The sequence below is a fragment of the Coccidioides posadasii genome, chromosome 1 (genome assembly GCF_018416015.2).
Source record: "Coccidioides posadasii str. Silveira chromosome 1, complete sequence".
Classification (NCBI taxonomy): domain Eukaryota; kingdom Fungi; phylum Ascomycota; class Eurotiomycetes; order Onygenales; family Onygenaceae; genus Coccidioides; species Coccidioides posadasii.
Genome location: NC_089407.1, coordinates 7878975 through 7899408, shown reverse-complemented (window position 1 = coordinate 7899408; position 20434 = coordinate 7878975). Strand labels below are relative to the sequence as shown.

Below are 20434 nucleotides of genomic sequence, written 5' to 3'. Positions count from 1 at the left end.
CCGTAATGGCTGTGAGGTCACTCGCCCAGAAGTTAGAAGTTACCCCGGAAATGGGAGCAAGACGTCATCGTGCTCCGACAGCTGGTCGCCGACTCCGCCGTGGTGGAGCTTCTTCTGGAAGCCCCATCGAATCGCCGACTTCAAAGGCGTAATCCAGACCAGAACAGAACGTGCAGGATTCAGCAACAGCCGAGTACTCCGTAGGGCTTTTCACATTCTTCTTCTGCTGATTCTGTGCTATTATTACATTCGCCAAAATACCATTGGACTGCCCTCTCAAGCTGCTAAAAAAAAAAAAAAAGAAAAAAGGAAAAGGTAAAAATCCAAGGAGATGGACCAAAAAAATCATGGTCCCTGTATCAGTGAGATCCCTTCTCTCTCGTTTTTCCAAACTTTTATGGAGGACTCCGTAGACCAACCAGCATTCACCTTTTTGATCGACATAAAAAAATAAAAAGAAATAAGACTGTTAAACGTCACAGCCTTTTTTTTCTTTTTTATCAATCTAATACCAAGCAATTCACCTAATTGCATCATCCTATATGAAAATATCCAAATCTCTCCAAATTAAAAAAAGTTTTCCTCCAACTTTCAATGCCTAAAAGCACCGTTCCGCGGGCTGGACACGCTCGTACTTCTCATCACAGCATCAATGGACCCCGCAACCTGCGGTGTTTCCGCCGAAGCCTGCGCTGCTGCCAAAGCCACCGGCTGAGGCAGATGTAGATTCCTCGCGACCACGCTCGCCGGCAGCTCTAGCGACGGGATCGACGAATCCACCGTCGCCGGCGTGGTCGGACTGAGCTTCACCGACGACAGGGATGCCGGGCCGGCAGTAGTAGCAGTCTTGCCCTTGGCCATGGCCATCTCCGCAAAGAACGCCTCGAGCTGCTCTGCGTCGGAGCAGAAGGCGCGCATGCTGTCTTTGATCTGGTCCGTTACGCGGTACGAGTTCTGGGAGGCGTCGCTTGCCGAGATATACAGTGGGGAGGCGGAGGGGATGCTGCTGTCTGTGCCGGGGGTGGGGCGAGCCACAGGTGACAGGAGGGGCGAGCGGCGGTCGAGCGGGTCGAATGTCGCTGCACGTGGGCGCGGGAAATATTCCGAGGAACGGTCGAACTTGTTCGAGTCCTTGAGGCTGACGGGGTTGTGACTGTTGTGAAATCGGTTTGCGAGGAGGAGGAAATGCCCTTCGTCCGTGATCTGGGCCAGCACCGCTCCGGTGCGGTGCACGTACTGAGGGAATTGATAGTCGGGCTTCCCCCAGCTATAGCACACGTCCACGTTCGCCGGGAACGCACTCTTGGCCTCAAAGTCCAGCACGAAATCAAACTTCTTCAGGATGGCCTTCTGGTAAAAATGGTGATCCGGCACAGCTTGAGAAGTAAAAGACGTCGCGGTGAGATACGTCGATACAGGCGTCGGCGGTGGGTCGACCTTCAACTTGATAGGATACGGTCGCCTGAACACTTGTCTTTCCACGATGGAAGACGCTTCAGATATCGGCAGCTCGACCAGCTTCAGTCCATACTTCTCCGCGGTTCCAACCCAGGACATGATGGCGTCTTCCACAAGCTTGGGCGTGGCATTCATCCAGCTCAGTTCAATGTGAAAACAATTCTCCGGATTATGAATCCTATCATAGTGAAGATCAATCACTTCAGGCCTATCCGACCGTTTGCGCGGATCGACATCGTATTTCAAGGATTTTGCCAGAGAAATGGAGGGCTTGGGCCGACTGGGTTTCGAAGATCCTGGGATGTCAGGCTTGCTCCCTGTCTCATCAATACTTTTTTCTGATCTGGCGCGGATGCTTGACGCTGAGTCTTTCATGGCCTCACCCATCGGCGTATTTGGGTTTGATTTGTCCACCTTGCGTGGCTGAAACCACCCGCCTCTCGACTCTGGGCGAACCACTCTGTATTCGTCCGCGATCTGGTAGAAGTAATTGCCATCCCTAAAATTGTGCCTCCGCTGAACGTGATGGAACAATCCATGCGTCATCAGGTCATTTCCAAACTCAACAGCTTCCTCTCGAGTATCGATATCACGGAAATTTTGCAGTAGCCATGTTGTGAATTCCATGCCAACGAAGCAGTTGTAGTGAAGGCGCCAATGCCATCTCCTGTCCATCATCCTTACTCCCTTTTCACCCTGTATCTTTTGTGCCAAGAAGGCGAGGGTGATGTTGGATCGCTGGAGCAACTCCGAATCAGGTAACAGCTGGGCAGGGGCATTGTCCAGTCCAGGGTCTTCCAGCAATAGCCTGTCAAGCTCGGCAGCAACCACCACCGAGGGATCACTCGTTTGATAAATGATATTGAGTGGGTTCTGATCTTTGCTTTTACGTGCGGCACTCTGAAATTGTCTTTCCTCGGGGGGGATATACCTGTGGCGTTGCCACATCTGAGTCAATTTATAAATTCCAAGTAGGTGGATTTCCTCTTCATTATCTTCGTGGAATGAAGAGATATGCCGTCTTGCAGCTAAGGGTACCTGAACCGGTATCAAAACAAATCTTGTTCGCCAAAACCGGAGCTGCCTGATGGAGTTGGTGATATGGTCTCTATGGCCAGCGAGAAACGCGTCCGCAGAGTTCCAGTTGTACTCTTCCGGTGGAGCCCCCAAGGATATGGTGTTCTTGCAGTACTGAGCACTCAAAATGGTTTTAACAGCAGGGCTGTAGCTTATTGAAGCATCATTCAGCTCGTCAGTTGGGAAACCATTCAACGGTCTGCGAGTAAACTTTGTAACTTCAATCTCCCCTTCAACGCACACAAGTCTGTGGATCACATTTCCTCTCGCCATAAAAACCGTTGTGCCATCCTTAGACAGTGCCTTGGTGTCAAAAATATTCGAATAGCCCGTCGATTGCTCCTCGACCTTCTTACCTACTACTATCTGAAACCCGTGCGACAACCTCAAAGAAATCATATCACGCAAGAGCATTTCTCTCGTCTTCGGCACCTCAGCGTCAGCCTCGTCGTTTTGATAAACTCGATAGGGAGTTTGGAGAAAGTTTGATGTTAATTCGGATTCTGTGGGTAGCTCTTCAGCCGTTATTGGCAACGATGCAGGCGACTTCAGGCTCTTCCACTTCACAGAAGTCGTTTTTGGAATTCTCGGATATACATGCTGCCAGCGTCCGTACCAACTTGAGCGTGAGGGCGCCAGCTTCGGTGGGTTCCAGGGGTTGATGGGGCTTACCCACGGAGAGAGTGCATCCGTCGCCGAGACAGTAGGAGGGGAGGTGTGATCACCACTGCTCAGTAGATCCAGCCTTCGCCCCGTTCTCTTTACAGGAAAAGCTCCCTGGCTGTCGTGATGCTGCAATAGATCATGACGGGGCTCAGTACCTTGGGTGGAGAAGGACCCTTCTAGAGGCAGGGGCTCTACGCTACCATCCTCCCCAGTCCTTCGGATGGCTCTGATCAAAATCGGTTTGGATGGCGTCATTGCTTCGACGTGACTTGGTGCGTCAGCTTCAGACCGTTCGGGCTTAGGAGTAGCTGCGCCCGAATTAAGAGGAGAATTCTGCCTGGGAGTGACTGTATTTGATGCTCCTGATGCAGGGTCTTCCGGTGTCCTTCCACCCGAGGTTGGGAGAGCCTGGGCATGTTCAGTTTTGACTTCAGTGCTTGCGTGCGCCCTAGGAGGAGCAGAACCAAGTCCCCGCAGGGCAAAGCTGATAGACCGAGAGATTCGTGGAATAGGCAGCTTCGGTTTCGGCTTTATGATTGATTTCATATTTGTTTGGGCGGGCGGTTGAGTGATCCGTCGGGGTGTAACGAGTGACTCCTCCTCTATTCTTTCGTATCTTAATTGTAAGTGAGGTTGACCAAAAGGAGATAGGTGGCGATTATCAGGCTGCCCTAGATCCATACTTGATCTTAGTTTTGGAGTTTCGTGCTGGGAAGGCCTGCTGGTTTCGGTCTCGGCAGCTTGCTTTGCCTTGGAGCGCCTACGAGGTCGCTTTTGTTTGGGATGCAGATGGAAAATCGACTGATCGTAAGAGTCCATCCATTCCACCAAGTTGGTCCGTTCTTTTGCATCAGGCGGCAGCATACTCTTCTTTGAGTCCTTTATATTATACATAAAGGATTTTGGCCGAAAGCCGTCACCTGCTTGGGACCTGTATGATGAATCTGGTGATGGGCTATTCCCAATGGATGCAGCGAGGGAAGCCAAGGTACCGGGGCGTTTTTGAGTGCGGGATGAGGTCGAAGACATATGAGGGATGCATATGTTTGACTGCTCGCTCTCCATTACCCCCATCATTTGTATTTCGTACATTCGCACTTTTGGCACGAACAGCTGCGAATTTTTCGCAATGGTCGCTATCACAGGGGACATTGTAGATTTTTTCTTAGCGGCTGCCCGGCTAGCACGGTCTAATTTAGGATCCCAGTACGAGATATCGACCCAATGTGGAATACCATATCCCCATTCCTCTTCTTGGGGAGAACTGCCGATACCCTGCAGCGCCTGGTCAGATAATGCGGTGCCTGGTCTATCAAGAGGGGACATGTGAGCTGTCGAGAAGGTCGCTGACATTCGACGATGTTCATAAGGAGCAAGGCGCGACGAAATGGAGCTCCCCGGTCGACGAGAGGTATCACGAGGTAGTTTGTATTTGAAAAGAGGTACGGAATGGAGTGGCATAGGGCTGAGACAAATGAGATCTATGCCGATGGCCCGACTGGTAAGGACATCGGACGTCAGGGATAGGATTTTGAAAGGGACCTCAAACACCCCCGTTCCAGGTGTTATAATGACGATTGAGGTTCCTGTTCTTACCAGGTCACGGCCGATATGCTCGAAAGCAAGGTAAGACGAAGCAACGTGAATTGCCTCCAGGATGTTACCCCGTAGAGCTGAGGTTGGCCGCCCAGCAATCTTAGGAGGATGTGATTCTGTGAATCTCGGGATATCTTCCGCTGCTATTGGAGTATCAGGAAAATAGGGTGGTGGGATTGAGACATCTCGTAGGAATGTGCGAAATTCCTTCTTAAGAGAGTCTAATATAGTAGTCCACTGTCCACTCGGCATATCGTTGACCACGACACGATAGAAATCCTGGGTTTTCGGCGCCGAACCATCTGGACCGCGGTTTAAAAAGCTGCTATTGAGGGTGGCGTGTCCCGACGTCGGAGTTGCAAAGTCATACTGTACTCTAGTAAAGAGCACGATCGTCACCAAATGATGAGCATCAATATTTGCCCATCGCTTAAAAAGCTCGGGCATCAGGCTGTTGATGACACGACTGAACAAAATATCACCAGTGCCCTCCGAGTCGAAGTCCCACATCTCCTTGGACATTTGGATGAAGAGAACGAACCGAGCTGATTCGCTTCGAAATATGGGGATAGTATTAGGCGAGAAGTAAGCGGATAGGGTCTTGTTGCCATTGATATAAACCGATTTCACTGTGGCCTTAATGCTTCCCATGAAGAGGATCTTCTGGCCTTTATATATTGGACGGTCAACAAGTTCCGACATTGTCAATCTCCACATATCGGAGCGAAGCAGGAACTGGTCACGAAATATGAGTTCCACATGGGACGCTGAGCATTGCGCTCGCTTCCTAACAGTGAGGTGGATTTGAGATCGATTCTTGAAGCCAAAGGCATTCGCGACGTGATTTGCAACTGATACTTGGAGATTGGGATGCTTGGCTCTAACCTCCGGGGGAAACGGCTTGACGATAAACAGGAACTTTCCAGGTGTTTTCCGGCTCCGAAGCTTGGCATCACCGCCGAATGTAGATCTCGAGGCACTACCTCCGGCCCCAATGGGCCACCGAGGCGATGTGAAGCTGCCTTCATCTTGAAGATATCTGCTGCCGGTTTCAAGCTTCAGCTGCGATCCTAGGTGATCTCCTTGCGCAACCGAGACTTCTACCAAATACCCCACGTTCAACCCAAAATCAGGTAGCGCCTGAAGGTTGCAGAGGACTTCTTCCCGGGAGAAGGTTTCATCATGGACCCATAGCGTGCATGACCGTTTGCTCGGGCTCTTGGGTGAATATTGAGGGGAATCAGGTCTAGCAGAATCAACTTTCGAATCCTGCAAACTAGCAATGGTTGCCCGCATGGAGCGTGCTTCAGCGCTAGCCGGTTGGAACTGCTTGCGCTGCGGGCCTTTGATGCCTCCAGACTGAAGCATTGCCGAGGTAGATGTTCAAAGATGCAACATATCCAACAGGTGTCACTGAAACATGTTCCTCATCAACCTCACATTGCTGCAAAAATAGCTCTCCTGGAGAGTAAGATGGTTGCAAGCTGGCCATCAAGGTGGTTGAAGTGAGTTTATGATGCTCAGCATGCGACGAAAGGGGAGCTCAGGTAATATCACGTGATGTTACAAACAAGACAAATGTATTTGTGAACCTTGTTATATAAGCACAGGCAGCTGTGGCTTGTGTTATGAGTGTTCAAGCCACGACCACCCCGGCCAATTGTGGCTTGTGGCTGCTATATGTCATGAACGAGTCGAGATCGAGAGCATTCCAGCAGATGATCCATCTTCTACAGAATTAATTGTTCGTAAATTGACTGGCAACTCATCTTCTTTTTCATTTGGAGAATAACTATGCCAGTGCTGCAAATAGAACAACAGGGCTAAGGTATTTCTTCCTCCATCAAACGCAAGCAGTAAATAGCTGAGCGGCTGCCAAGTACATTTCTGGTGGCTGAAGCCCTGGCGCCAAGATGCCACACGAGCTGGTCAAGCCTTCACCAAGAGAAAGCTTGATGCTTGAGTTGCTTGTGAAACTTTGATGTCTGCAACTGTCCGACGTGTCTGTGCTTGACATGTATCTGCTGGGCACACGATTCGACTGCTTCTTTAGCTACTTCAACAGGCCAATCCTAATGCGTGAGGGCAATGTGCTGTCACACAACTCCGTATTCCCACCCTACACAAAAGGGGTGGGACCCATGGCCGCAGAACAACCAATGCGGAGGGGTTCCGGTTAGCGTAAATCAATAACAAAGGGACAGATATACAGATACCCCTGTCCTTTGCTCAAACAAGGAGCAGCTTTTGATGAATCTACCTGGGGGAGGTGAACTATCAGTGGCCGCGACACAGCCCTGGCTTCAAACAAGCTAATTAAACCAGTCGTATTTTCCCGATGTCATCACAGCCCGAAGCCACACCAGCACCCTGGAGCTTTTCATTCAGAATTTCAAAACAGGCTCTCGCATCCATTGCTTGAACGACTATATTGGGTGCTTGTTTTCACTCTGTCGGATAATGATCATAACCAGTCCATTATCTGATCACTTTTTGTTTTACTCTTTCTTCATTTAGCCTACTGTTAACAATTAGAGATCAGAGATCCTCATTGTCTTGGTTTTCCCTCCAGGTTCAATTTCGGCAGAAGAAAAGCTGACAAGAAGATGCGTGAGTCTTCGCCCACAGTGACGAACTCTCGGTTATTGGCTAAAGTATGCCCCAGATATATACCGCCGACGAGCCAGGAATCTCGCCTGGTACGACGAAGATGGCGAACCGCCTACTCGAAATCCCTTCAAGAAATTCAGAACCCGGTCACCTACACGTAGAACGACCACCGTGGCGGCGAGACCGGAATTCGATGATATATCAATGGCAGAACATCGCAAGGGAGAGGCTATGGCCGGTGGCATCCAACGAGCTGAGGGCACAGATTCTATGCCCTTGCCTTCATCTGTTGGGACAGATGGAGCCTTTGGGTTGCCCCCTGTCGGAGAATCGGTTAATAGCCTCGTTCCCCTAAGGCGGCCGGAAATAGACGCCGCTTCCTTGAGCGATCAGTCTATCAGACGGAGAACCACTCCGAAGCACGCGGAGAATGCCAATCTCGACGACGCGATAATTGAGGACCCGGAGGCGCTTGGTGGTAAGGAAGACAAACAGAAGTACACATTTGTTGGTCAACTGAGAGCCACTTTGTTCAACTCTTGGATTAATGTCTTGTTACTGGCTGTGCCGGTGGGAAGTATGGCTTGCTCAACAATCAGCAAGATGTTTGGAAGCATGGGTTAACCCAGAATAGTTATCCTACATTATATCCACGTTGACCCAATCGCAGTATTTGTGGTCAATTTTGTTGCAATCATGTATGATTCGAATATCCGGGCCAAGGACGCTCCCATTGCTAACAGCAATTTAGACCACTTGCCGCACTGTTAGGTTATGGAACAGAGGAAATCGCCATGAGGTATAAATTTCCTTTTTTTTCCTTTTTTTTTTTTGTTTTTTTCCGGCTGTCGCAAACACAAACTAATGCTAATTCTGTCAAAGGACTGGCGAGACCGTCGGCGGCCTTCTCAACGCCACCTTCGGGTAAGTAGAGGCAGAAATGCTCAGTCTTTTACGGTTCTTTCTAATCGCCTGCAGAAACGCCGTTGAGTTAATTGTGTCAATCCTGGCGCTGTTCAAAAATGAGATCGTTATCGTGAAAACCTCTCTCATTGGGAGTATGTTATCCAATCTACTCTTGGTGATGGGTATGTCATTCTTTCTCGGAGGAATCAATCGCATTGAGCAGAATTTCAATATGACGGTCGCCCAAACTGCTGCCAGTTTGCTTGCTCTCGCGGTTGGGAGTCTGATCATTCCAACTGCATTTCATACATGGTCCGAAGGTATGAGCCTTGATGGTTGCTAATACGAGTTTGTTTGCTAATAAGCTATTTACAGCTGGTGAAACTGGAATCGCACCCTTGTCGAGAGGTAGGACCATCCGTTATCACAGAGAAGCTTTATTGAAGACCCAGCTAAAATGAGCTAGGAACAAGCATCATCCTGCTATTTGTGTACGGCTGCTACCTTTTCTTTCAGCTAAAATCCCACACGGAGATGTACAACAAGCCCAGCGAAAAGGTTGAGAAACGGAGAGGGAAAGTTGAGAGTGGAGATGCCATCAAGGGAATCGCCCAGATAGGAGCTGGCATTTCAGCGAGTATGGGCGGGCACAATGCGCAGAGCGTACCGATTCAAGTTCCAGATGATGAAGACCAAGAAGAACCAGAACTCCATTTCTTTGTCGCCCTATTTACGCTCGCTGCGTCCACAGCGTTGGTAGGAGTCTGCGCTGAAGCGTTGGTACGTACGAATATTTTGTACTACGGAAGAAGACAAAGTATTTACTTTTTTTGTGAAACAGGTCTCTTCCATAGATGTAATAACGACTCGCGGGCATATCTCCGAAACATTTGTTGGACTGATTCTCCTACCTATCGTGGGCAACGCCGCAGAACATGCCACTGCTATTACCGTTGCCATGAAGGATAAAATGGACTTGTCTATTGGTGTTGCCGTCGGATCGAGTATGCAGATTGCGCTGTTGGTTCTTCCACTTATTGTTGTGATCGGATGGATTGCAGGTACGTTTTTCGCCTTATATATCTCATTTCCAAAAGCTAATTCTGCTCTGCAGGCAAGGATGATATGGTGACTTCTTCATATTACGGGCGACATAGTTTTAGCAAGCTAACCAATGTATTTAGTCATTGTATTTCGATGGATTCCAGATTGCCGTCCTGTTCGTCGCTGTCCTTCTGGTACGATGGTCTCCCTTTTCTCGGTTTCGCCATCAATAAGCTGATCAGATGTTTCAACAGGTTAACTACCTCATTCAAGATGGCAAGTCTCACTGGTTGGAAGGAATGCTACTAATGACGTTATATCTTATTATTTCTGTGGCTGCATGGTAAGCTGTTCTCCTAGCGCCAACGTTTCAATCAAACCAAACTGAGTTCTTCATAGGTTTTACCCTGCAAAGTCCGAACGAACCGGATCCGGTGCTTCCTGATTTTCTTTATGTTCATTTGTCCAATCTCCTTGATCTAGCCATGACAGTTTCAGCATTTTTTTAACTCTGTAGATGTATAAATATCTACCTTTCATGTGAAGATACCCGCCTTTATGATAGTGCCTGTGTATATCATGCATTTTCATTCTTGAACTGGCAGCGTCTCAAGTATCGCATCCGTATGGATCAAATCAATGGCTCCAAAAGAGGGCGCTGACTATGTCATTTCCGCAACCTCAAACACACATTTCCGGGAAAAGATTATGGAGAGGATCGAGATGCGTATGAGATAATTTCAGTGTATCAAAATTCGAAAACACATTAGGGCACATAACAGGTAACCAGCACCTTCATTCAGCAAAGAGCAATCGCTTCACATGCCGGTAACTTCAGTCGGGAATTGTGACTGCTCGAGCCAGTCAGGCTAAGGGCAGTAGAATAGTTAGGTATGAACACCTGATGAGAGCAATGCGGTTCAGGAGGAAAGCTTGGAGTTCCCATCCTCGCTATTCACCAGGACTCCTCCGACTACACCTATTTCTGTTGGCTGAATGTCTCTGCACTGAAGCGGATCTCTCTTTCCGTCCTTCTATCCCCTCCTGATAGCATGATCAAGATCATATGCACGTCAAAATTCCTTGTAGATCTGATTGCACCGTTACTGCCAGCAATTGGCCCTAGTCTTCTCCGGGATCTCAATGCTTTTTTCAACAAACTCTGCCACTATGCCAAGCTGCTGCCATTCTGTTCCTCAGACCAGAAGTCACCCTTCAAGTCTTCTAATCTCTGAGTTTTGAAAGCTAGACCATCTTCATCTTCATCCTGAAAAGGTGATATATTGCCACTCTCGATAGCTTTCATTGTATCATTGATAATTTGGGTTCCGATATCGATTATTGTCTGGCGTTGTCGCTTCTCGTTCTGGCCTCGACATTCGTGCAACTCCAGAAAGGTAGCCACATCGTTAAAGACTCTTATCATCTGTTCCTTTAAAATGTGCCGATAGTTTCCGAGACTCGATCAAAAGACACCTAATACCCATCTTGAAAATCACTCTTGTAATCATCAACATGTGGATGCTTTGATTTGAGCAGCTTGTTTCGATCACCTCGATGTCGAAAATAATATCCCCTCCTTGTGCGACTGTGTTTTCATATCGTTTTCTTTTTGGTCCTGTTTTTCCGCCTATTCGGCAGACACGCCTGTCTTCGCATATTCTCAGACGGAGCTTAATGAGGCCTGTCTGTGTTTCGTGAAGCTCCGCCCGGATTCCGGCATTTTCCTCCCGCAACATCGCCTGCTCTGCCTCAAGCTTTCGGAGCGCCTTCGTATCTCCATCGCGTCAAATCCCACCTTATTACCAATGCGCCTTTTCTCGGTGAAATTCTCGACTTTGTCAGATCTGATCCTGTCCGCCAAGTAATCGCCCGGTTCAACATTAGCTTCGTACGCTAACCCACTCTTATAGTTAATTGCCTTGTACTATTGATGGTGTTAGGAACAAAGAAATTCTAGTTCCAAAGGGAGACTTACCATGTTGTTCTCGCACTTAAGCTGGTTGTAAGCTTCAAGCAAAGACAACTTGTCTGCATCATACAGCATTGAAGATATGAAGTAGAAGGCTGTTTTTAAATACAGTCAAAGGAAACCTGGAGTGGCGGTCTTTTTATCTTTTAGGTCTCTTAAGTAGCTTGAAGGCCCTCTGTATTCTTGTGACAGAGCCACATTATTGAAATTTTCTTTGATGACAAGGTTGAATTGAATGAAGAATATAGCTTCTGAGTGCTATCATCCTCTAGAGAGATCTTTAGAGAGGTCATAATAAGATGCAAGTTAGCTTGATTCTTTCAGTGTTGCAGCTTTCATGAATAATTGACTACAGTTAGAACCAGCAAAGAATCATTGTATGTATGACAATTTGGTTATCAGAGGAATCAGGATGTCAGCAGCTAGACACTGCTGTTTCCATGTCCCTGCTTTTGTCTGCTTCACAAAGGCTGTATTTCTCTTCTTTGAGACACAGGTGGCTCTGAGGCAAGGACAGCTATGTGACATGACTGTCTTGAATGTCGACAAACCTCTTGTTGACACAGATCTAGCGCCAGCTGACAATTCGAATTCGGGCACTACGCATAGTACTTCCATGCAGCCTTAGGGGCCTTCTCCGGTATAATCAGGAAGACTAGCGATAATTGGATATTCAAATGAAAAAATTGATATTGGCAAATGAGTGAGCTCTTTGTGGAAGATATAGGTGTGTATAAAACACAAGATGAAGAGGATCAGATACTTGTGTGAAATCTGGAGAGCATGACTATCTAGTTACATTGCTTAGCTAGCAGAGCAAAGGAAAGGGGGGCTAAGTAGGAGAAAATGCCGATCGTAAGAAGAACCTTCATGATTACTTGTCTTTTTCCGGCTGGCTCTCTTGCTGCTAGTTTTATCTTTTAACCTTGCTTGTTGAACCAGCTTCAATCTTCAAGAATTTGTTGGATTTTTGTATTTATTTACATAGAGATTTCTGCTAGAAGATGATGTTGAGATGCTAGTCTACATGAAGTTAGTCTTCAGCTCAGATCTTCTTTGATCCAATGCAGAGGTTTTTGCTCTCAGCTTGGTTTGGGACTTCTTACAATCAAGCAACTGAGAGAGAGCACTTGAATGGTATAAGTGCTTGTTCGAGTTTCCGCGCATACTTAGTTAACTAGTTAACTAATAGGCTAGCTAGCCTTTTGAAACCGTGCCAGTCTGTGAAGCATCGTTCAACACGGTTACTCCACAAAGACCTCACTTGTTTGAAGCACATGTTATTGTTGTGAAACTACTCCGTACTCTGCACCAAAGATTGAAATTCACTATAGACTGAAGATCTGAACTCAACTACTAACAAGCCATACAACCAGGAATGATGGGACTGGCCACTGCCCTCCTTCATAGCATCAGATCTGGGGTAAAACATTTCATCTTATCACTGAGCGAAGGGCTTTTTCTAAGGTCATATCTCAGATAAGAGCCTTTCCAATACTCGCAGACTATGCGCCATGAATGGAAACCGAGCTCGACAGTGGGTTGGTCATTCGAGATTCCATCTATCCCTAGCTGTTCCTGCGGAAAAGTCAACGTTGAAAGGGCGACAAAAAATTTCGTGTTAACCTATGATGGGGATTAGCACCAATTACATTGAACCCCAGCAAAATAAATCGGACGCCCTTATACCCACATTTGGTTCGTGTCAGGGGCATCCATGACCACGACCGGAGTGATTATCGCAGCCGCTACGGTTTATACACGTCAGTTATATGAAACTTCCATGTCAAAAGGTCCAAACAGAAACAGGACGGACTCACTTGACATTTAGCAGCTACCCTCCCAGTGGTGGTTGCGGCCGCAGTCACACTTGCCACCACAGTCGTTGTCACAGCCGACGCCAAAACCAGGGCCGGTCCAGCAGTTGATACCCTGACTCTTCATGGCATTGATGAATTTGACGCGTGCATTGGCACAGGAGCAGGTGTATCCGACCCATCTCTCGTTACAGTCCGAGTTATGCCAGCAGGTGGTCTCGGCCAGAACTTGCAAAGGAACGACGGTCGCCAGGAGAGAAACGATTGCAAGGAGCTTCATGATGGCTGGTTTTCAGATTTAGAAGGGAAAAAAAAAATATGGATAAGGGGCTCTTTGAAAGTGACCTTGTGAGAATGTCTTGATGGTATCGATAGCGATGTTGAGTTTGAACAGAGAGATATCATGAAGGATTCTTCGCTGTATTTATACCCTGCTTTGCGGTTTAGAGAAGTGGTCCGGAATTCCAAATTTGGATTTGGAATTCTCTGTCTTCCCCTCTCCGCGCTGAAGCTCAACAAATTCGTTGGTGTCAGACACGAGTATACGAAGTAGAAACCTGGTCATCATTACTCTATATTGAATAGCGACCTTGCCAATCTGATCAGAGTCCTGTTTAGCGCTTGCAAGCTCAGCTGAAACTGACCGTATCCTGGAGGGGATATGCATTCAGATTCTGTTCAATCTCAGCTGATGATTGGGTATAAAAACAATTCTTACGCATTGGCCACAGCCCTTGTCGCTGCTCATCGGCACCAGTATCGGCCTCTCTTTGTCCATATTCTCTCCGTTTTCCCATCCAGGATGCCCTTGTTCTCCTGTACCTTTCTCGCATCCGGTCATGAGTCGGGCTTTGTGGTCCAAACTCCTCAATCCACCAGCCTGATGTGACTTCTCCTTCACTGCCACAGTTTCTTTCATCGTCGGGGCGGATCCAGAAGCCTAGACCATTCGTCCATGCTTCGATATTTGGTAGATGCCTGCTGCAGAGCTGCCATGTCTTCAGCCAATGTGGTGGCTCGGGAATTTCTTGAATGTTACGCAATTTTAAGTACAAGATCTGCGGTTTTCTTTTTTTGGGAGGCCAATCACAGTACTCAAATTCTTTGCATGTTTACTGATCAAAATCCTCGGCGTACCCCGGTTGAGCCGCACATTTTCTGGAATATTGTTTCGGGTTGATGCTGTTTGCCTTGAATTGCTCTTGATTTCGCGATCTGTACGAGCCTGCGAGGGCCCAAAGGCAGGGGTGAACGCCCGTCGGTCCAATGATGAATCTCTCCAGGACGCCTTCTCGTGCTTTGCCCAGAGCATTGACTGGGTACTATGTGGGCGGGACTGTCAGTTTGTGCAGTCCGAAGCAATGAACATCCTGGAGCGAGGCCACAACAACCTAAGTGGACCGCATGAATCTTACGGTTGCATTGAGCGAGGAGGACTTCGATCTCAATCACACCGCCGATGCAAAGTAGAGTTGAGAGGGCCGCTGGCTGCAAGATAGAAGCTCTGATGTCCCAACCAGTATAATCGCCATGGGTGCTATACCCACTTGTGGGGTGTATATCGACCTGAAAGTAGAGATGTGCGTTTGGAGCGCCGATTTTGATATGGGCTCATGTGGCCTGGTGCCTCTCCAAAGGCAGGGAGGGCATTCTGGGGCGGCTCATGAGACTGATAGGACCAGGATGGTGTCCAGCAACTTGAGAAGCCACCTGCGTAACTAACTGTGTAATGTAACTCACAGGCTAACTTGCCACATGATACATTGTGCGCTGGGAAGTGGAGAGCGGGTGAACTAGCTAGCTGTCGATCAGCGAAGGTTCCATGCTGAAGGTACTCCGTACAAGCTCAAAGGCAACAAGAACTGCACATTAGAGCCATGATATATATCCCTTCCCTAGCTCTCAAGCAAACAGGTCTTTTTATGGAGAACCGACCTGCGTTCCCTGTTTTTTGGTTTTGTTGTCTCGACATAGCATGTTTGACGGAAAAAAAAAACCACCACGGGCGATGTTTGTTTCAAACTCGATGGGCCCCCAAATGTAACTCTCACACCTAGTCATGTCCGACGGAGGGGGGTGAGCACTAATTAAGCTGCATCGGCTTAACGCACCACTCGGTATCACAGCCACCACTCCCGTGCAGAAAAGTGGCTCATGCCGCGGACCTCAGCAAGCTCGTGTGTGTGATTTTTCAAAGGGCCAAGGGAGGTTTGCGTGTGCGCATGTCTTTTTGATTCATTTGATTTTCATTTCTTTTTTTGCCCCGAGGTGGAGACGCGAGGCATCCCGACGTCGATGCTCTGAAGCTTTCATATGAAGACGTGAGGCCGGAGTTGAGTTCGACGACCCGTGAATGTCGATGTTTGTTCGTTGGTATCTCCGTTTGCGAGCTGACGATGACGATGCCTAGGAATCCGACAGAACGGGAGAAGTTGGAACGAAGGCATCGGAGATAGGACGCATCCATTTCTAGGATAAAAATTAAAACCTTCCATCAATTGGTTGATTAAAACACTCGCAAGAAAAAAAGACACGAACTGAAAGAAGTATTATAAGCATACACGAATCCTCGGATAATTAAACCCGCAGGCATAGAAGAGAAAAAAGAAGTGGGGAAAAATGGCTCTCAAGAAAACTCGAAAACAATTCGATCTGGAATACATCAAACAAGCAAATACTAATAATAATAATGATGATGATGATGATGATGATGATAAGCGTAATGCCCGTTTCCCATGTCCCGTTACCGTTCCCTTCCATTCCCTCCCAGCCAATTCCCATCCCATTAACCCCGTCCATCCTCAAAACAAAACAGAGCGGGAAGCACCGCAAGGGACCAAACAGAAAATCTTGTATCCCAGCTCCCAGATGCGTATGTGTATGTAGCATAGAACAATGTAACATGATGCGACCTTTTTCGTCGTCGGGGTAAAACGTACGCCCACACATCCCTTAGCCCCCATCCCACCTTGATGTAGAACCCATAGCATAATGAAACAGATTCCCGCAGAACACCAGATACCAAAAAAGAAGGGAAAAAAAAATACAAATACATAAAGGTAACCCAGCCACGACCTCAGTAGTACACATGCAGGAATTAAAAACAGATGAGCAAGAGCTCGGCAGATACGCACAGGAAGAACGAGGACGGTGTGTGTGTGAGAGCCTTTTAATGCGCGTACCCATCCCAGATCGTCGCCAACCATCCGTCCTGCACTCCAACGTGCGGCGTAGCATTGCTTGTTGCCCACTTCTCTAAGCCTTCACCTTCCACAAATGCAATCACGTCGTCTCCGCCTAGGCTGCTCATCCACACGGTGCTCGTTCCGGGGTCGGGAGGTAGCGGAGACATTATGCGCGACGCTGCACCGTCAAGGAGGCGTGGTGGAGTAAGACGTGGGTGATGCTGGTGGAGCTGCAAGGGAAGAGGAGGAGGAGGCGGCGGTGGTTGTGTGCTGGCGGCGAGGGGAGGCATGGGGAAGTTTTGCTGTGCGGCCGCATTCAGAGCAGGAAGGGATTGCGAGTATGGAGGAGGCGGAGGTTGACGGGCGGTGGGCCAGGGCTGGAGTGGCTGGAGACGGTTATTTGCAGACGGAAGATAAGATGGTGAAGAGGAGTATACTGTCGAAGAGGAGAGAGATTGTGGAGTGCTGGAGGGTGGCGGTGCTAGGTTATGCTGATGGATAGATGGGAGACTGTATGAAGGTGGTGCCGGGGGTCCTGGGAGATTTGCCCATCGATCGCTTTCGATCGGGCGAAGGATGGTGGAATCGAGTCTTTCTGGCTCTCGGTTTGGCTCGTGAGCGGCACTGTTGACAGGAACCCAGGTCTCTCGTCGCGTGGTGCTGTCGCCGTTGGCCTCTGCTGCATCACCAGATTCGCTCCTGACATGATTGCTTCCAGCATCACTGCCATTAGTATGGTCGGTCCCATTGACATGAGGCGCGACCGGCTCGTCGCTGAGGCCATTCGAGTCGGGAGTCTGGTCCTCTGCAACGCCCATATCTGTGAAGATCTTCTCCAAGAGCTTCAATTCATCAGGATTACCACCAAAGGGCAGCTCTCCACTCGGTGTCAAACTTTCCCGGCTCCGCACCGTACGCTTGTAGTCTCGCCTGGCTTTGACAAAGAACGTATGCAGCCTGTTGATAGTGCGGAACCAGCCAACGGCCATTGGAAGTCGCGACCTCATACTCCCAAGGATCTCAACGGCCCTGCGGATCTCCGCTTGTCCCTGGCCGCCCAGACCAGGCATGACATCGGTCGAGCTAGGTTTCGAGCAGATGTAACCTTCCTGGTCCATATGGTTAAAGTGAGCCGCGTAAACGCCCATGGAAGCAGCATTGTAGACGGCAAATCCAACCAGTGGAGTCTCCATCAAAACGCCGCGTTCATAACAGGTCTTGACAAGCTCGATCATATGTCGAGAGGCTCGAAAGACCTCCCGAGCGATGTCTCTCCGGAAGCCTTCGGCGGGGAACGAAGGCTCGTCGATTGGTCCCTGCGGATCCATGCCGCGCAGAGGCAAAAAAGGTACATAGGACCTATGTAGCACAATGACCGACAGAAAGTAAATGATATGCATAAGCGAATACGGCGCCAGTGTGTTCTTGTACATGATGTGGGTATCGGTGTTTCGTGCGCTGTACTGCAGGTTTCGCGGCAGGCCCTCTTGGAACTCGATCAGGAGTTCTTTCAGCCGATTAAACTGCGAATCGGGATGCCACGGAGGGTACTGATCAATTCTGTGGAAAATAACGCCTTTTAGCTGGTTACACAGAAAGGGAAAAGAATATTTTAAAAATAAAAGTAAAAAAAAATAAAAGTAAAAAATAGAAAAATAAAAAAATAAAAAAAAAGGAGGGGAAGAAGGGGGCAACAATGTGCTAACTGACCTTCGTCCACCGGCACACGACCATTTCGCAATACTTCCCCAAACACGAATGATGCGTATCAGTCTGCTCAGAACACATTCTTCAGCGCCGACTTCCCAGCGATCAATTCCATTCTCAACTCCGTCGCTGCGATGACTGCCGTTCGACCACTGCTTCGGGTCGTTCAGGATCGATCCGTTAGCTCGGAACTTCAGATCGTCGGATAATCCCACGTTCTGACGCAGGCCCGGCATCACTCGGGGCTCGAAGCTCTGCGATCGGCGATTACCAGCATTCTCACCCAGGCGCGACGTTCGCACGCGCTCACCGAACGCAAACGCATTGTCGCTCGGGAGCTGGATGCCGACATCTCGCACCTTGACCATCCTCGGGCGAAACTTGCCACCGCTGAGACACCGGTCCATGACAAAGCAGCTCCAGAACGTGCGTCGCCTGGTCTCCTGCTCGATGATGTCGTCTGAATTCTGATCCTTCTGGTCGAGGTTCGAGTGGAGGGATCTGCGACGCGAGAAGCGCTCGTTTTCGGTTTCGAGGGAGAGTCCCATTGCCTGGGCTAGTCGGATCGCCATCCCGACGTAGATCCATGCGTTTGTGCCGCGGCACATGCCCCATTCGTGCAGACCTAGCATCAGGAAGGCCTGGACGCGATGGATGTCTGCGGATGCGAGGTCGCCTCCGTCGCCTGCGACCAAGCGGGCGCGTAGGGCGTTGGCGTAGGATTCGGAAGCTACGAGAGGGTTTGATGGGTGGGCGGTAGATGAGGGTGAATGGTGTTGAATCAATTGCGGATGAAAACGGGCAGTCAGAGTCAACACTCCCAGAAGGACCAAAGGCGAGAGCTCCGCTCGAGGTGCTGGACTCTGCGACCGTCGGCTGGCCGTATCAGTTTGCGCGGGATTGGTGGAAAACTGCCGAATCTGAGAGAGGAACGTAGTGGGGTGTAAGAACGGCAGGGTCGCAGAGAAATGAAGCTGGAACAGATCGAACAGGCTCTCCCAGACTTTGACAGTGAGAAGGGTAGGGTCGAGGACGACCTGGTGGCTGTTCGTCCCCCTGTGAGCGTCTCTTGCACCGGCGGCTGCCGAATGTGCCGTCTTTCTCGGGCGCTGCCGCTTTGGGCTCTCCCAGTCGCCGTTCCGCTCCTCTCCGTCAGCCATTGCGGCAAGGTCTCGCTTGGCAGCAGCGGCGCTGGCGGTGCCGATTGCAGGTGTGGGATAGACGCACTCTCTGCCCGAGGACTCGCAGGCGCGGCAGGTGGTGTCGATACCCGCATTGACGCATTTGATCTTGCTCCGCCTGCAGCGGGAGCAAGCAATGCTCGAGCGCATCTTCAATGCGGGCTGATCCTTTTTCTTCTCCACGGTGATAGATTTAACAGACCTTTCCGGGTGAGGATGGGGTTCTAACAATCAAAAAAGGAGAAGAAAAGAAACGGAGGAGAGAAAGGGAAAAGAAGGTCGAATTAAGAGGCCAGGAATAGGATCTATATCAGCGCGTCTTGCCCCTGATCCTCCTCCTCTTCTGCTTCTTCTTCGACTTTCCGCCTCTGCTTCGGATTAAGTATGAAATTCCTCCAGGTTACGCCACGGCAGGCATTTCTTTTTCGCTTTTATTGCGAAGGAATAGGGCCTTTTTTTTTTTTTTTCCCCTCTTTCGGGTCCGGGTGGTACTCTCCGTCGAGATCGCCCTCTCTCTGGTAATAGCTGGTCGTTGAACGGTTTTCGTTCGGTCGACTCCGAGACGACGTTTGCTTGTCGTTCCTCTTTTTTTTTTTTTTTGTCCTTTTTGTCTTCTCTTGTTCGAGCTCACTTCACGACTCTGCCTGTGTAACAAAGAGAGGAAAAGGGAAAAGAAGGGGAAAAAAAAAAAAAAAAGGGCGCGGGGAATAAGATGAGATCTTTCTTCTTTCTCGGGACCGTAGCGTTGTAACGGGAGGTGACAGGGCGAAAGATGTATTATAAAGGGGAGAGAGTAGGTATTCGGCAAGGAAAAAGCGGGAGACTCGGGGCGGACAGAGAGACAAAAAAAAAAAAGAAAAGAAAAGAAAAGCAAAGACAAAAAAAAAAAAGGATGGTTAATTCTGGCGAGATCAGCAGGATGCGCGCGGACGGAGAGTAGAAAAAGTCGCGCAGGCCGTGAGGAATTGCCGAAGCAGCGCTGTTGAGAGCTTCAACAAGGGATCCGGAGATGCTGCAACAAAGGGAGGCCCATTCCACGCCGGGTGTTATTCCTTTTTTCCTTTTTTTTTTTTTCTTTTTTCTTTTCTTTCTTTGCTGTTTGCTTTTTTATGTTTGCTTTTGTTCTTTTCTTGTCTTTCTCTCTCTTGCTCCGCGTATGCAGGGTCTCACCAGAACAGGTGAAGTATGTATGGGAGTTGTGAGAAAGATGAGGAG

The 20434-nt window shown here is 48.9% G+C and overlaps 5 protein-coding genes across 5 annotated transcripts; 1 reads left to right on the top strand and 4 right to left on the bottom strand.

Annotated features, from left to right (window-relative positions):
* Positions 1-518: 518 nt before the first annotated feature.
* On the bottom strand, positions 519-6165 carry IML1 (vacuolar membrane-associated protein iml1; the record flags this gene model as incomplete). The annotated part of the gene is made up of 1 exon (XM_003066302.2): positions 519-6165. One exon carries the CDS (start codon positions 6163-6165, stop codon positions 592-594), a length of 5574 nt encoding a protein of 1857 aa, XP_003066348.2. The 3' UTR covers positions 519-591.
* A 1238-nt stretch (positions 6166-7403) lies between these two features.
* On the top strand, positions 7404-9802 carry D8B26_002398 (uncharacterized protein; the record flags this gene model as incomplete). Its single annotated transcript, XM_066123817.1, has 13 exons — positions 7404-7407; positions 7463-7984; positions 8042-8105; positions 8159-8206; positions 8290-8331; positions 8386-8633; positions 8689-8721; positions 8780-9093; positions 9155-9374; positions 9428-9441; positions 9498-9551; positions 9612-9700; positions 9757-9802. The coding sequence occupies 13 exons, from the start codon at positions 7404-7406 to the stop codon at positions 9800-9802; spliced, it is 1698 nt and encodes a 565-aa protein (XP_065979892.1).
* Positions 9803-10525: 723 nt separating this feature from the next.
* D8B26_002397 (uncharacterized protein) lies at positions 10526-11404 on the bottom strand (the record flags this gene model as incomplete). Its single annotated transcript, XM_066123816.1, has 3 exons — positions 10526-10789; positions 11156-11284; positions 11336-11404. The coding sequence occupies 3 exons, from the start codon at positions 11402-11404 to the stop codon at positions 10526-10528; spliced, it is 462 nt and encodes a 153-aa protein (XP_065979891.1).
* Positions 11405-12586: 1182 nt separating this feature from the next.
* Positions 12587-14109, bottom strand: D8B26_002396 (uncharacterized protein). Its single transcript, XM_066123815.1, has 3 exons — positions 13150-14109; positions 13023-13077; positions 12587-12955 (listed from the first exon to the last, which is right to left on the bottom strand). The coding sequence occupies exon 1, from the start codon at positions 13424-13426 to the stop codon at positions 13157-13159; it is 270 nt and encodes an 89-aa protein (XP_065979890.1). The 5' UTR covers positions 13427-14109; the 3' UTR covers positions 12587-12955; positions 13023-13077; positions 13150-13156.
* Positions 14110-14914: 805 nt separating this feature from the next.
* Positions 14915-19688, bottom strand: D8B26_002395 (uncharacterized protein). The gene is made up of 3 exons (XM_003066299.2): positions 18042-19688; positions 15082-17891; positions 14915-14943 (listed from the first exon to the last, which is right to left on the bottom strand). The coding sequence occupies exons 1-2, from the start codon at positions 19367-19369 to the stop codon at positions 16316-16318; spliced, it is 2904 nt and encodes a 967-aa protein (XP_003066345.2). The 5' UTR covers positions 19370-19688; the 3' UTR covers positions 14915-14943; positions 15082-16315.
* Positions 19689-20434: the final 746 nt, after the last annotated feature.